Source organism: Arvicanthis niloticus, chromosome 1 (assembly GCF_011762505.2).
Source record: "Arvicanthis niloticus isolate mArvNil1 chromosome 1, mArvNil1.pat.X, whole genome shotgun sequence".
Lineage (NCBI taxonomy): Eukaryota > Metazoa > Chordata > Mammalia > Rodentia > Muridae > Arvicanthis > Arvicanthis niloticus.
In genome coordinates, this window is record NC_047658.1 from 68,397,526 (window position 1) to 68,410,886 (window position 13,361).

General features: G+C 40.4%; 1 protein-coding gene across 5 annotated transcripts in view; it reads right to left on the bottom strand.

Moving 5' to 3' along the window:
• Positions 1–13,361, bottom strand: part of Uvrag (UV radiation resistance associated) — a 251,710-nt gene that overhangs the window by 120,017 nt on the left and 118,332 nt on the right. For all 5 annotated transcript variants that reach the window (XM_076938617.1, XM_076938594.1, XM_076938584.1 and 2 more), the window contains one exon: positions 10,744–10,849. In XM_076938617.1, coding sequence (XP_076794732.1) covers positions 10,744–10,849 — 106 coding nt within the window. The remainder of the gene's footprint in view (positions 1–10,743; positions 10,850–13,361) is intronic.

Sequence of the window (13,361 nt, forward strand, 5' to 3'; positions counted from 1 at the left end):
AATAAGTGAAAACTTCCTTAGCTGGCACCTACTATCATACTTAATGGTAAGGAACTAAGCCCTAGATTCAAGAACAAGACAAGAAGTTGCCTTTGCTGTTTCTACTTAATGCACATAGACCAGACAAGTCCTCACCAAGGCAGTAAGACATAAAAGAAATGAGAGGCTATGTGGACAGGGAGAAGGACTAACAAGACAGGTGATGGGACAGTTGACACAGAAGAGCCTAAATAGACAAAAACCAGCCTATGGCACTATAAGCAATTACAGCAAAGCCTAGAGTTTGGCTTTCCAGTACCCATGTAATATCAGGTGGGCTGTGCTGCTCAGACGGCAGAGACGGGGAGCAGAGATGGTTAGACTAACATATAGGTGAGCTCTGGGTGCAATGAAAAGATAGAGAAGGATAGAAGACAATTCCTGGTATCACCCTTGGGCCTCTGATGTACGTGAACATTCACACATACATGTGAGGTGCGAGCCCACACATGTGAACATGCATACATATATATATGGATAGCATACACACACGCACAGACACATGCAAAAGGGGGTAAATTCCTTTTTATTCAAATACATTCTCTGAACTCGCCTCCATTTACAAATCTGTCAACTGACGCACAGTGCAGCTGTCTGTGAGCACGTACTCACTGTAAGGAGGTATCTTTGTTGGCCTCTATCACATGGTATCAGTAGTATACTTTTTGTGATTTTCTGTGATATAAATATTGATCAAATTGTAATTTGGCTATACCTGGTGATGTTTTGTCTTTTCCAAAAGTTTAAATAGCTAATTAAAATTATAAGACAAAAATACGTTTATTTAATAAACTAAAAGTTAACAAAATGTGCAAAGAACTGTCAAAAATTTCTCAAAATTGACATTTAGATGATAAGAAAACAGGGGGATTGAGTGCAGTTCATCACGGCATGGCTCTTTTAAAGCAAGGGGAGAGGAAAACGATCCTGGGTGACTGTGTTGATAGCACCTGGCAGCAACCAACTCTCACCCAGAATGTTTTCTTCTTCATCCCTGAAACAATCAATCTACATAGATGGTACAATAGTCCACTTCAGACACAGCCGAGGAATCAGTACAAAACCTAGTTTCCTACCACTATTACATTAGGCTGGAAAAATCTAGGAAATATGCCCTTAAAAACAATGTTCCTAAATAGAATTTTTGAATAATGCAAACATTTATGAATGTGAACACCATGTGAACACCATGGCACATGTCCCTCCATACATGAAATCAATAAATATTTTCTAATCACTAAGATTAATCACTAAGAAATGTTATGTTATATGCTTTATAATTTAAGAAATTGAGGGGTCAATGAGGTAGCTTATTATTACTATTTAAAAAAAAAAAAAAAAGGAACCAAATCAAACCTAGTAGTGTTTTCTTTAGTGTGATCAGAAACCTTTGGGTCTTTGACACCACTGAGGGGGAAAAATAAAACAAAACAAAACAAAACAACAAAAACAAACAAAAAAAACTCTTCAGAAGTAAGGTTTTCCAGAAAGATGTAGGTATTCAATTGCTTTAACCCCTTTCTTTTTTACAAAACATAAAAATATTTTGTGCAGAGAGCATTCTTCAGAAAGCACAACCTGGCTCATGGGATGACTTGCTCTGTTCCAGGGTACACACTCACACTGGGAATGTTTTCTCATTCCAAAGCACAGTCTATCTAAATACGGAGCTCACACGAGAAGGCGTGAGCACAACATTTCGTGAGCACAGCATTGTGTGAGCACGGCATGCTTGTGTTATGGTCCATGTGAGGAAGCTGGCCCACTTACAAAAACAAACCCATTTGCTCAAACCAGAATCGCTGGCTCCTGTTTTTGAGGAGTAAACAAACCCTGCCTTTGGCATGGCTCTGTTTCCTTGCTCACACTTCAAAAGCGAGCTGATCAAAGATCTTAATGTAAGTATCTTCTATGGGCTGCACTCTAGTCCTCTCTTCATTCCAAGTACAGTTAATGTCACACATCTACCCCAATATATCTATCACTTTTAATTAGATTTTACACAACGCTCAGAAATCACAGACATGCATGTTTGCAAGCATACATTCCCATTTATGTGTCTTTTAAAAAATCATGGGTAATATTAAACACTCATTTTACAATGACAGATTGGTTTATAAATTATATGTTCTAAAATAATATAAGCAAACAAGTATTTTCTCATAGATCTGGAGCTTAAAACCCTCAGACACAAGTTCCTAATAAACGGCTCTGGGATAATCAAAGTTTCAAACACGTGTAATCGCACTGCGCAGTTGGGCCCCTGTCATGGTTGTGGTTCTGTCTATAAAGCATGATAGTCTGCTTAAATACTGCAAAGGATATACTGCCAAACAAGAGCTGCTGGAGGCCTTGCAGAAATAGTTATTATATGTATTTGTGTGTGTGCATGCAGGTGTGTGTGAGCATGTATGAGCGTGTGTGTGTGTGTTCATGTGTGTGCAGGCATCAGGGCACCCATGTGAAGTCAGAGGACAATAGGAGTCAACTCTTTCCTTCCAGCACGTGGGGTCAAGGAATGGAAGTCAGTCGTCAGGCTTGTGGACAGTGCCTGTGCCCAGTGAGCCATCTCACCGATCTTTACAGTCACAAAACCAAAACAGAATCTCCTTTTTAAAAGAAAAACACTTCTCATAAAAATCTTTTATACTAACATTATAGATTTGCTATTGATACTTTAAAATTAAGTAGAAAATAACTTTGAACCCAGCACTTAAGAGGCAGAGGCAGGCAGATCTCAGAGTTTGAATCCAGCCTGGTGTACAGAGTAAGTTCCAGGACAGGCAGGGCTACACAGAGAAACCCTGTCTCAAAAAGCAAAAACAAAAACAAATAAACAGAGCTCTCAGATTTGATTTCTAACATAATAAATATTAATAGTATAGCCAGGTTCTTAGAGACTGTCACCACTTTTAACATATTAAAAGTTCCTAAGACCAAAAGATTTGAGGAACTAGTGATTTACAGCATAGTTTATCTTATCTGTGCTCATTTCCCACAACGTGGAGTAACTAACAATCTGGAGAAAGTCTCAGACTGTGAAAGTCACCAAATTGCTTCCAAATGTCATTTACAGGTGGCTTTTCTCCCTTCCACATGGACAGGCCAATCACTAAGACAGAGAAAACACTTCCTTAGAAAACATTTACTCCAACTTATTAACTTCACAGACTCGGTAGTACTATCAGAACTCAGGCATAGGTACAATATGTAGGTAGAAAGCTTATATATCTTTATAAATATAAAATATATTTATATAAAATATAAAAGGTTGGCTTCTAAATAAGAGTGAACACCTACCAAACTGATCTTCTAATCAACTAAGTCTATGAAGATACCACTGTAGTTTCTACAGTGATCAATGGCATGCTGTTTTAAGGAGAAGTCGAGGTTTAAGTACACAGCACACACAGACAATTTTCTCTCCTTAGTCTATGATTGTGCCTGTGGCTCTGGAAGCCAGCAAAAAGCCAACCATCTCTCCACTTGCAGAGACCAGAAGTCAGGAAACAAAGATGCCAGAATAAGGGGAGATAGAAATGGGCACCCCAAATTCTGTTCAAACTCAATGAACTCTCAAACTTAACCCTAAGCCACACATGCACAAATGAATGTAGAGCTGCCCATGCATAAGGGTGAAGCTGGAACTGGAGCCACGCTGACTGGAGCATGAAGTTTAACCAGGTGGACTGCCAGCTAAAGCCAAACGTTTTTCAGAGCAAATCCTCCAAGTCTACAAACTGCATTCAGAACATCCAGGGTGCTGCACAATACTGCTCAGCCCATGAACAGTCACAGAACGTGACTCGCTCTCTAGAAAAGAGGACAAACATACTGGCAGCCAGCACATGTTAAAGTACCAGATAAAGGACCAGATCCTTGAAAGCCACTCAGAAACATGCTGAGATGGAAAGCAGACTACTCTAACAAGGAGTTGAAGGAGTTCCTAGTCAAGAGTGCAGACAGAAAAACAGTGAGCGCCCGGCAGTGTGAGGCCGCCCTGCCCTAGACCAAAGTCCCACCGCACCTCAGTGTCCTGAGTGAGAACAAATACCGCATCCCCAGCTCAAATCTAACACGATACAAACAGATTGCCCACTGTTATGAATTCAGGGTTACGGTGGAAATGCAAAAGTAACATAACATATGGGGGCTTATGCTCAATCACCAGTATTGCAAAAAAAAAAAAAAATTAAAACCTGAAACAAAAAAACAAGTTTACTTTAATAATTTTTAAATTAATGAGGAAATCATGATTGTTTCACTATATGTAGAACACCATTTAAACCATTTATGACTTTAAAAATCTCCCAGAAACTAGGACGAATTAAGTCCTAAACCAGTAGAGACCATTGCAAATGTCATACTTAATAAAGCAAGGACAACATTATTCCTCAACTAGGCACAGGCAGGAATCTCTGTGTCTTCTGTTCTGTATGGATGTTCCCACTGCTGAAATGAACAGAGAATTTAGAATTCCTCAAACATGAGCTGGAAGGAGTGCTACATGTCTGTGATGTAACTCAGGATGCTGAAGCAGGAGGATTGCTGCAAGTTGGAAGGCAGCCTGGGCTACACATTAAAACTTTGTTTCAAAAACAGCAATAGCAACAACAAAATTCCCTACCACCTAAATCTGTAGATACTATTGTTTGCATAAAAACTCTTAAGAAATCTACAAAATGAAGATCATTAACTACAGAATAAAACTAAAGTAGAAATAAATCAGAATGAATAGCATATATACTACTCAGACAAATAACAAATGAAAATTCAAAAGGCATTACTCTAATTATTACTGAGTTTTTGGAAACAAGCCTTTCTATTTGGACTAGGCTAACCTTAAACTCCTGATCCTCCTGTCTTAAATTTCCCCAAATTTAATTCCTCCAAATTTAATATCCATTCATGATAAAATCCCAGAGACTAGGAAGAGGAATACCCTAAAGCCAGAACAAATGATTGTTAATACTGCATTTAATGGAAGCATGAACTGTTTTTCCCTCTGGCCTGGCTTTGTGGGGCACACTACCACACCTGGCTGAACTTGGCATGATGCTTGTGCTTGCCCAACTCCCACAAAAACTTAAGACTCTTTACCAAAGAGGGTTGAAGACATTATTCAGAGAATTAAAGAAAAGTCTATATAAGACATAAATGCCATGTTCATAGACTAGAGACCTCAATATTGTTAAGACGTAATTCTCCACAAAACCTTACTTAAAATTCCAACAGGCTCTCCTTGGTAGAAACTGAGTAGTTTTAAAATTCATTTGGCAACATAAAGAACCTATGGGGAATAAAAAAAAAAAGAAAGAAAGAAAGAAAGAAAGAAAGAAAGAAAGAAAGAAAGAAAGAGGAACTTTTAAAAAAGTTTAGAGTATTTGCCCTACCTGGCTTTCTTGACAAACCTACAGTAACAGCTGGGGAAGATAAGCAGACAGGTCTGTGAGACGGAGACAAAACAGATGCATGTGCATCTGGTCAGCTGACTTTAGACAAACATGTCAGGGTAATTAATAGGGAAGGAAAAGCTGTTCACCAAATACTGTTCTGTCAACTGAACATCAGTTTGGGGAAAAGCTTTTACTCTTTCTTCACCCAGGACAAAAATAATAACTTGAAATGAATCAGAGATATAAACATAAAGCCCCAAACGCTAAAACTTCTAGAAAACAACACCAGAAAATGTCTGGGATTTTGAACTAAGCTGATGATTCTTATAAAGACTACAAAAAAAGACTTGAAACAAAAGGAAAAATAAGAATGAATGAAACAAACCATCAGAGGACTGGGGAGATTGCTCAGTTGGTGAAGTGCTTACCGTGCAAGCATGAGGACCTGAGTTTGATTCCCAGAACTCATGTAAAAACCAGAGCTAAAGCTGGGTGTGGTAACCACTGGCACACATTTGCAGCTGATGCACTGAGGAGAGAGGCTGGCCAGCCAAGCTTGATTGGTGAGCTCGATGCTCGAGTGATAGACCCTGCCTTCAACGCCAGCACTCAGGAGGCATAGGAGGGTGCATCTCTGTAAGTTTGAGGACAGCCTGGTCTACATAGAAAGCTCACAGCCAATCAGGGCTACATAGTGAGATCCTGCCAGAAAACAAACCCAAACCAAGGTAGAGGCTCCTGTAGAAGAACACCTGTGGCAGTTCTCCTGCTTCCCCCACACTGTCATCCACACACACATGCACAGGTATGCATGCAAGCACCCACATATATACAAATAGATTAGATTTCACTGAACTTTAATTTTTTTGCTTTTTAAATACCATTAAGAAGAGGAGCAACAACGAACAGGCTGGAGAGATGACACAATGGTTAAGAGCACACCCGGCTCTTGCAGAGGACCTGAGTTATGTTCCCAGCACCCACATCAGATGGCTCACAAGTACCTGTAACTTTAGTCCCAGGGTTCCCAAAGTCCTCTTCTGACTTCCAATGGCAATACATGTGTATGCATGTATAACACCACACATGCATATGTGTATACACATGCAGGTAAAACATTCATATATATATATATAAAACAAAAAATAATCTTTAAAACAATGATTTTTTAAAAACTCCATGTCACAGACTTAAAGAACATATTTTTCATGTACATGTAAGGAAAAGAACCTGTGTATAGAAATAAATATACATATATATGTATATATATCTTTATTTCATGCATAACTATATTATGTACTATATACTTATATAATATGTAATTAATAATGTTATATATTTATTTATAATATATTTATATTATTAATAACGACTGGAAAGACAGGTTAGCAGTTAAAGTACTGGCTGCTCTTCCAGAAGAGCTAAGGTTGAGTCTCAACACCCACACGGTGGTTCACAATTTTATGTACCTCTCCAGTTCCAGGGATCTGATGCCCTCTTCTGTCTTCCATAGGCAACAGGCACACATGCAGTACACAGACACATATGCAGGCAAAAACATTTACACATACACACACATACACACACACACACACACACACACACACACACACAACCTTCAAATAAGAATGAAAATGTTCTAATTAAAAACAGGAAAAGAGTATTGTATATTTTCTCTCATAAGCAAAAGCTAAAATAAAAACAACCTAACAGATGACCCAAAATTAGTAGAGAGAGTACTCAGGCAAAGCAGCTGGGGAGGGGGCTGAGGGAGTGTGGGGGAGGATAGATATGATGAGAGCATGATATGTGTATATGTGGAAATGTCACAGTGAAGTCCATTAATACAGAGATCTAATATACACTAATAATTATAATAACAAAACAAATGGAAAATGAAATCGGAACCACTTTACACATATGCCAGGACTTAACAGATAAATACATTATACTTAATGAAAGCCAGATTTCTCACTATCAGAAAAAGATTCTGCAAATAAATAAAATGAATGAGAAACCCAGAATAAACACTGTGGCATTAGAATGGCCAACATTAGTATGAACTCATGTTTATTTTAATATAGATAGGTACACATTCATACAGAGATAGCTATGCATACTGACAGGGCTTTAGAAGCAATGAGCACCCCCAATATCCCAGCACGCACAGCAACCAGATCTTGTTTCTAAAGACTGTCAGCCAACCTAAGGAGCCGGATCCTGGTGAGAGATGGCTGAAGACAGGGCTAGCACAGGGCAAATGCAAGATGAACTGGACCACAGCACCACAAGGGAAAGAATACCAGAAGATGGCAAAAGTCACAAGAGTCAATCTGACACACTATTTATTATATGTTTACTCATTTTAGAAAGGGTTAGCTATGTATCCCAGGCTGGCCTTAAACTCACTAAGTAGCCTAGGCTGGCCTCAGACATATGACAATTATCCTGACTCAGGTTTCTGAGTGTGTAAGCACATTACACCAGACATTTCCTAGGAAATACAGTTTTGTATCACCGTTCATGCTGGGCATGGATGTCATATGAGAAGACACCAAGGCTTCGGCTATAAATCTGGTATCTCTGAACAGGTAAGTACTTGAGGCTCCTTAAGAAGAAGTTTGAGGCAGGTAAATGGTTGGTTTTAGCATCAAATATGCCATACTTTTTTCCTCTATACTTACACTGGACCAAATTACAAAGGGAGGTAACTATTTCTAATATGTTACAAAGTAAACTATGGTTTCCTGTCTTATTCTAACGAGCCATCATGTTGGATACATTCTCTTTTGTTTTTAACTTTTATTTGTATGTACATTTGTGTATCCATACGTGTATGTATTCCTCATGTGTTCAGAAGGCCATGGAGGCCATCAGTCCTCTGGAGCTTGAGTTATAGGCAGCTGTGAGTCACTCCACATAAGTCCTGGGAACTGAACTCCGGTCCTCTGGAAGAGCAGCAAGCCCTTCAACTGCTGATCCGTCTCTCCAGCCCCGTGGATTCATTCTTAAATTCAATAAGCACTTAATATACACTTTACATCTTCTATGAGTCAAACCTTTGTCTAGAATCAAAAGAGAAGGAAGGTAGGGAGGGAGGGAGGGAGGGAGGGAGGGAGGGAGGGAGGGAGGGAGGGAGGGGGAGGGAAGGTGAAGAGACCAAAGGAAGCAGGAGAACGGGGTTGCAGGGACACATTGGGATCTCAATTCCCATAGAGTTTAGAGAGACACAAATATATTAAATAGATATCACATTAGATGGTAATAAATACTACAGAGAAAAACCAAGCAGGATAGGGATGGAGGTGTGGTTTCCAGTGGGTTGTTATGGAACTATATGATTTCTAGGTTCACTTCCAGTTCAAAACTCCCTTGACTTCCTTCTGTGTTAACTAGGCAGCATAAAAACACACAGTGAACCTCTGAACCTAACCTCGGCAGCTCACACATTCTATCACCTTACCCTGTATGTCACCACTCATGTTTTAGAAAAACAGGATTAAGAATACAAGTTTCCACAATGAGACAAAGCACATGTAGTCACTTAATGAACCAAGTCATTTCCCAGTTTTGCCTGGGAGAGGAAAAAAAGAAAAATAAAACCTAGCAAGTTCTCCCCAGACAAAATGCAGTATTTTGTGCATTACAGAGATTAAAATCTGATGCTCTCCCCCACCACCACCACCCCTCTATAATGTACTCCTGGCCTGGAATTAGGCCTGTATTGATCCTAAGTTATAACACAAAAGATAGCCATTTCTCTAGCGTGGAGGATTTTCCATAGACAAGGCAAGTGCTATGAAGAAACAAACAGCTCCTGCTGCTACTTGGGTACCTCTGGACACCTGCTACCTGCCAGGTAGAGCATGAGCGAGTGTGCAGGTGAAATTCAACTGCCAATGTCAGCAAATCTCTACAAGGCGAACGGATATATTTAGTTACTTAGGTCCCAGGAGAGGGCATGTGCATAGGTAGCTGCATACACGCCTGCCTCCCACAGTTCCAGAGGCCTGAGACTGTGGACAACCCTTCCGTGTAAGAGGCGCCTTTAGATAAGCATGTGCAAGCCACAGTGGAAAAAGGCTGCATATGGGAGGTAACAGTCCCTGGGGGCAAACAATTCCTGGGACATCATGGCAAGTATTTTTCTAACCCACAGCACTTTGAAAGCTGTTCAAAGCCGGGCAGTGGTGGCGCACGCCTTTAATCCCAGCACTTGGGGGGCAGAGGCAGGCGGATTTCTGAGTTAGAGGCCAGCCTGGTCTATAGAGTGAGTTCCAGGACAGCCAGAACTACACAGAGAAACCCTGTCTCAAAAAACAAACAAACAAACAAAAAAGGAAAGCTGTTCAAAGTCACATGGCTTCATTTGAAAAAACGTGTGATTTAGTGTGCACACTTGACTTCTAGGGACAGAACAGTCATTTCAAATCTGCCATTCTTTCCCTCTGAGGAAGAGCATAATAAAGCACCAGACTCTATGAAGACCCAAGATCTGTCCATCCCCACTGAGGGCATGGTTTCTTTGGAATGCCTCACCCAACCCACATCTCTCTAAAGGCAAACACTTCACAAATCAGACTCTTACAATTGATCCTATTAATTTTAAAATCCTTCTTTTTAAAGTGAATTCATCCTGGGTGAATATAATCAGAGTACAAATTAAACTGTAAAAAAAAAAAACAAAAACAAAAACAAAAAAAACATCTTCATTGAAGCCAGCACTATGTATATACACCAATGAAATGGGTTTTTTACATTTATTTGTTTGTTTATTTATTTATTGGTTTAGTATTTGTATGTGTATATGTCTTGGAAGTCAGAGAACAGCTTATAGGAGTGGGTAAGCTCCTTCCTTCTGCCCCAGGAATCCCAGGGACTGCACTCAGGTGTTAGGCTTGGGGGCAGGGGTCTTAGCAGCTGAGCCATCAATACCAACCCAAATGCTTTCTTCAAGTACATTAGTCCACTGACCTTCTTTCCCCCTTCCCTGTCCTGGCAGCTATTGGTCACTCACTGTACCTTTCATGCTTGAAGTTCACATTTATAAGATGTTAATAAAACAGTCTGCTAGTCATCTTTCAAGTAATTATATCTCAGGTTTCATCTAATAGAATGTGGCCCATTTACCTTACGTTATTAGCAGATGGGACCTTTGATTTCTAACATTTCAAACACGCCAGCAGCCATCCGAATGCAACACCATTAGCAGCATTAGTAGTAGCGTCTAGATACTTTTTCCAAGAATAATATGATAATCACTTGAAGAAAACAAGGAGTTTGAACAGGTACTTATACAAAAACCTACCAGCTCATTGCTTGACGATGTGAGTCTTAGTTTTTCTTCAATTTCCTTTCCAATTCTCTGAACAGTTACCTGAGTCTGTTTAATTGCACACTGGGCTCTATGAAGCCTAGAAATACAAGTTGTAGAAAAATGTAAGTGAGTTAATTACAAAGTCTAAACATAGAGAGCCACAGACATGAATTATAAATCTCCTAGGATAAATAGAATCAATCCTGAATAAACCAGTTATTTCTGCAGTCAAACATATAATGAAGTAACAGGAATTACAAGTCCTAAAATAACAGTGCTCTGAAATTCCTACTTCTGCTACAACATAATTAGGGTAAAGGACTCTAGGGGTTTAGAAGCACTTTAGAAAATGATCTAGTTGAGGGGCTGAGAAGATGGCTTAGTCAGAAAGCAGCTTGCATCTCAAGCATGAGGACCTGAGTTCAATCCCTGGCACCCATGTAAAAGCTGGAGACAGCAGCACAAGCTTGTAATCTCATTGCTGGGAGGCAAAGACATGGGATTCATGGGGCTTCCTTTATATAAATTCCTATAATTTATACAAACAGTAAAAGATCTAGAAGTAACAAGCTGATCTTAAAATCTGTCAGATCCCAAGGTTTGTCTATAGGTGCATGATCAAGGAAGTATGTTACTAACTTAAAGATGAAAAATAGATCAAGAACAAGGTGCTCTTATACATCCAGATAGTGGAAGACTGAGGCAAGCTCAATTGAGCCCAGAATTTGGAGACTAGTGGGGGCACAGTAGTGAGACTCCATCTCAACAACAAGCAAGGGCTAGAGATATGGCACAGTGGTGAACACTCACTCAAAGGACCCAGGTTTGATTTCCAGCACCCACAAGGTAGCTCACAGCTATCCATAATGCTAGTTCCCAGGGACCCAATACCTTCTTCTGGTCTCCATGGGCACCAGGCACACAAATGATGCATGTGCACACCACACCACACACACACACACACACACACACACACACACAGAGGTAGAACAATTGTTTAACTAATTTACTAGAGCCAGGACTGTCCACCTAGAGACAGTAGTAGGAAAGTGAAACATAGTCTTGAACTGGGAGAAAACAGCAAACCGCAAACAACTGTGCCGGGAAGCCACAGCAAGAAAAGGACAGACTCTTCAGCAAATGGTGTGGGTAAACTAAATCTCCTAATAAAGGAGAATGAAATAAGATTCCTCTCACTCTGCAAAAGGTTAATTCAACATAGATGAAAGACTTTAAGTCGTAAAACTTTGAACATGCTAGAGAGTAAAACAAAAGAAGCAAATCCACTTCAAGGTATAAGCATAGGCAACTTCCATATCCAGGCACAGGCAGACTTCCTGCAAGGACTCCAGCCGTTCAGGGGGCAGAGCTGGAGCCGTGGGTGGAACCGTGTGAAGCTAGCAAGCTGCACAGCACAAGATCACATCAGCAGGATGAAGGCAGCTTACAGAGTGGGGGAAATTCTCACCACTGACATGCTGACAGTGGGGAGGGGGTCAATACCTACAGCATACCTGAGCAAGGGACAGACACTGGGAAACTGAGGAACTATTTGAGGTGATGGGAACCTTAAATCTTGACTGGAATGAAGACTACACCAAAACCGCATTGTGATATGCTGTGTGAAAATTTTATTCCATTAAAACAACAACAAAACCACTATCAGTCTTAGCCTGAATGTCTTGGGGGGGGGAGGGGTAAGGGTGTCATTGTATAATGGATTTTATGGCATCAGTATCTCTGGCAGCATTTCAGTAGGGCCCCTTCTAGGCTGTCAGGAAGTACCTGAAAAATCACTGAAAATCAGCAGCTCCCTCAGGACTCAGCATCCTGTTGTATAAGACACACCTCTATAGAAACCTGAATGAAGAGAAGGTCGTCACCAGATGGTCCCTACTCCATCCCCAGCCTGGTCTCGGCTCCCTGTACTGACCACCGGCATTTCTTATTTCTGTGACTCTTTATAATCCATATATCTGCCCACATGTTTTCTATTTCTTGCAGGTAAGCAGAGTCCTAACCCACTAAGAGGCAGCACAGCCATAACGTTGTTCCTCTGGTCTTCTGTGGCTGCACCAGGCAGCTGACGGCATTTGCTCCTCCTCTAGAAATGTACACCAGATCACACACAGCACCACAACAGACAGTACTAAGGACCACATACGGCAAATGGTCCTCTTCTTGTCCTTTCCTTAGCAGGTCTTTCTGAGGGGCAAGAATACTCATTCTCGTGCATATTCTAGATGCTCAGCAGAGCGGAGTACAGAAGAGTCTCTCAATCTACTTCCTGATTGTCCAGCATTCACATCTATGTAAGCACATTCCTAAGAGTGAACGTTTTGACTGGTAGAGTGGGAGATTAACTGAAAGACACTATTTCCTACACTTATAAGATCAAAGTATTTTATCAAGAAAAGGTGCATAAAGACCACTCCCCTCAGGCGAGGGAAATAAGCAATTTTTACTAAAAACAATAGGCATTATCAACCCAGGGACAAGTCAACAAACAGCATTATTCTACGGAGGAGGGGGCTGCTTAGAGCTCCGCTGGTACTATGCAAACAACCTTGTCAAATGGTAAAGACTTTAAAAATAAAAATGATTCATGA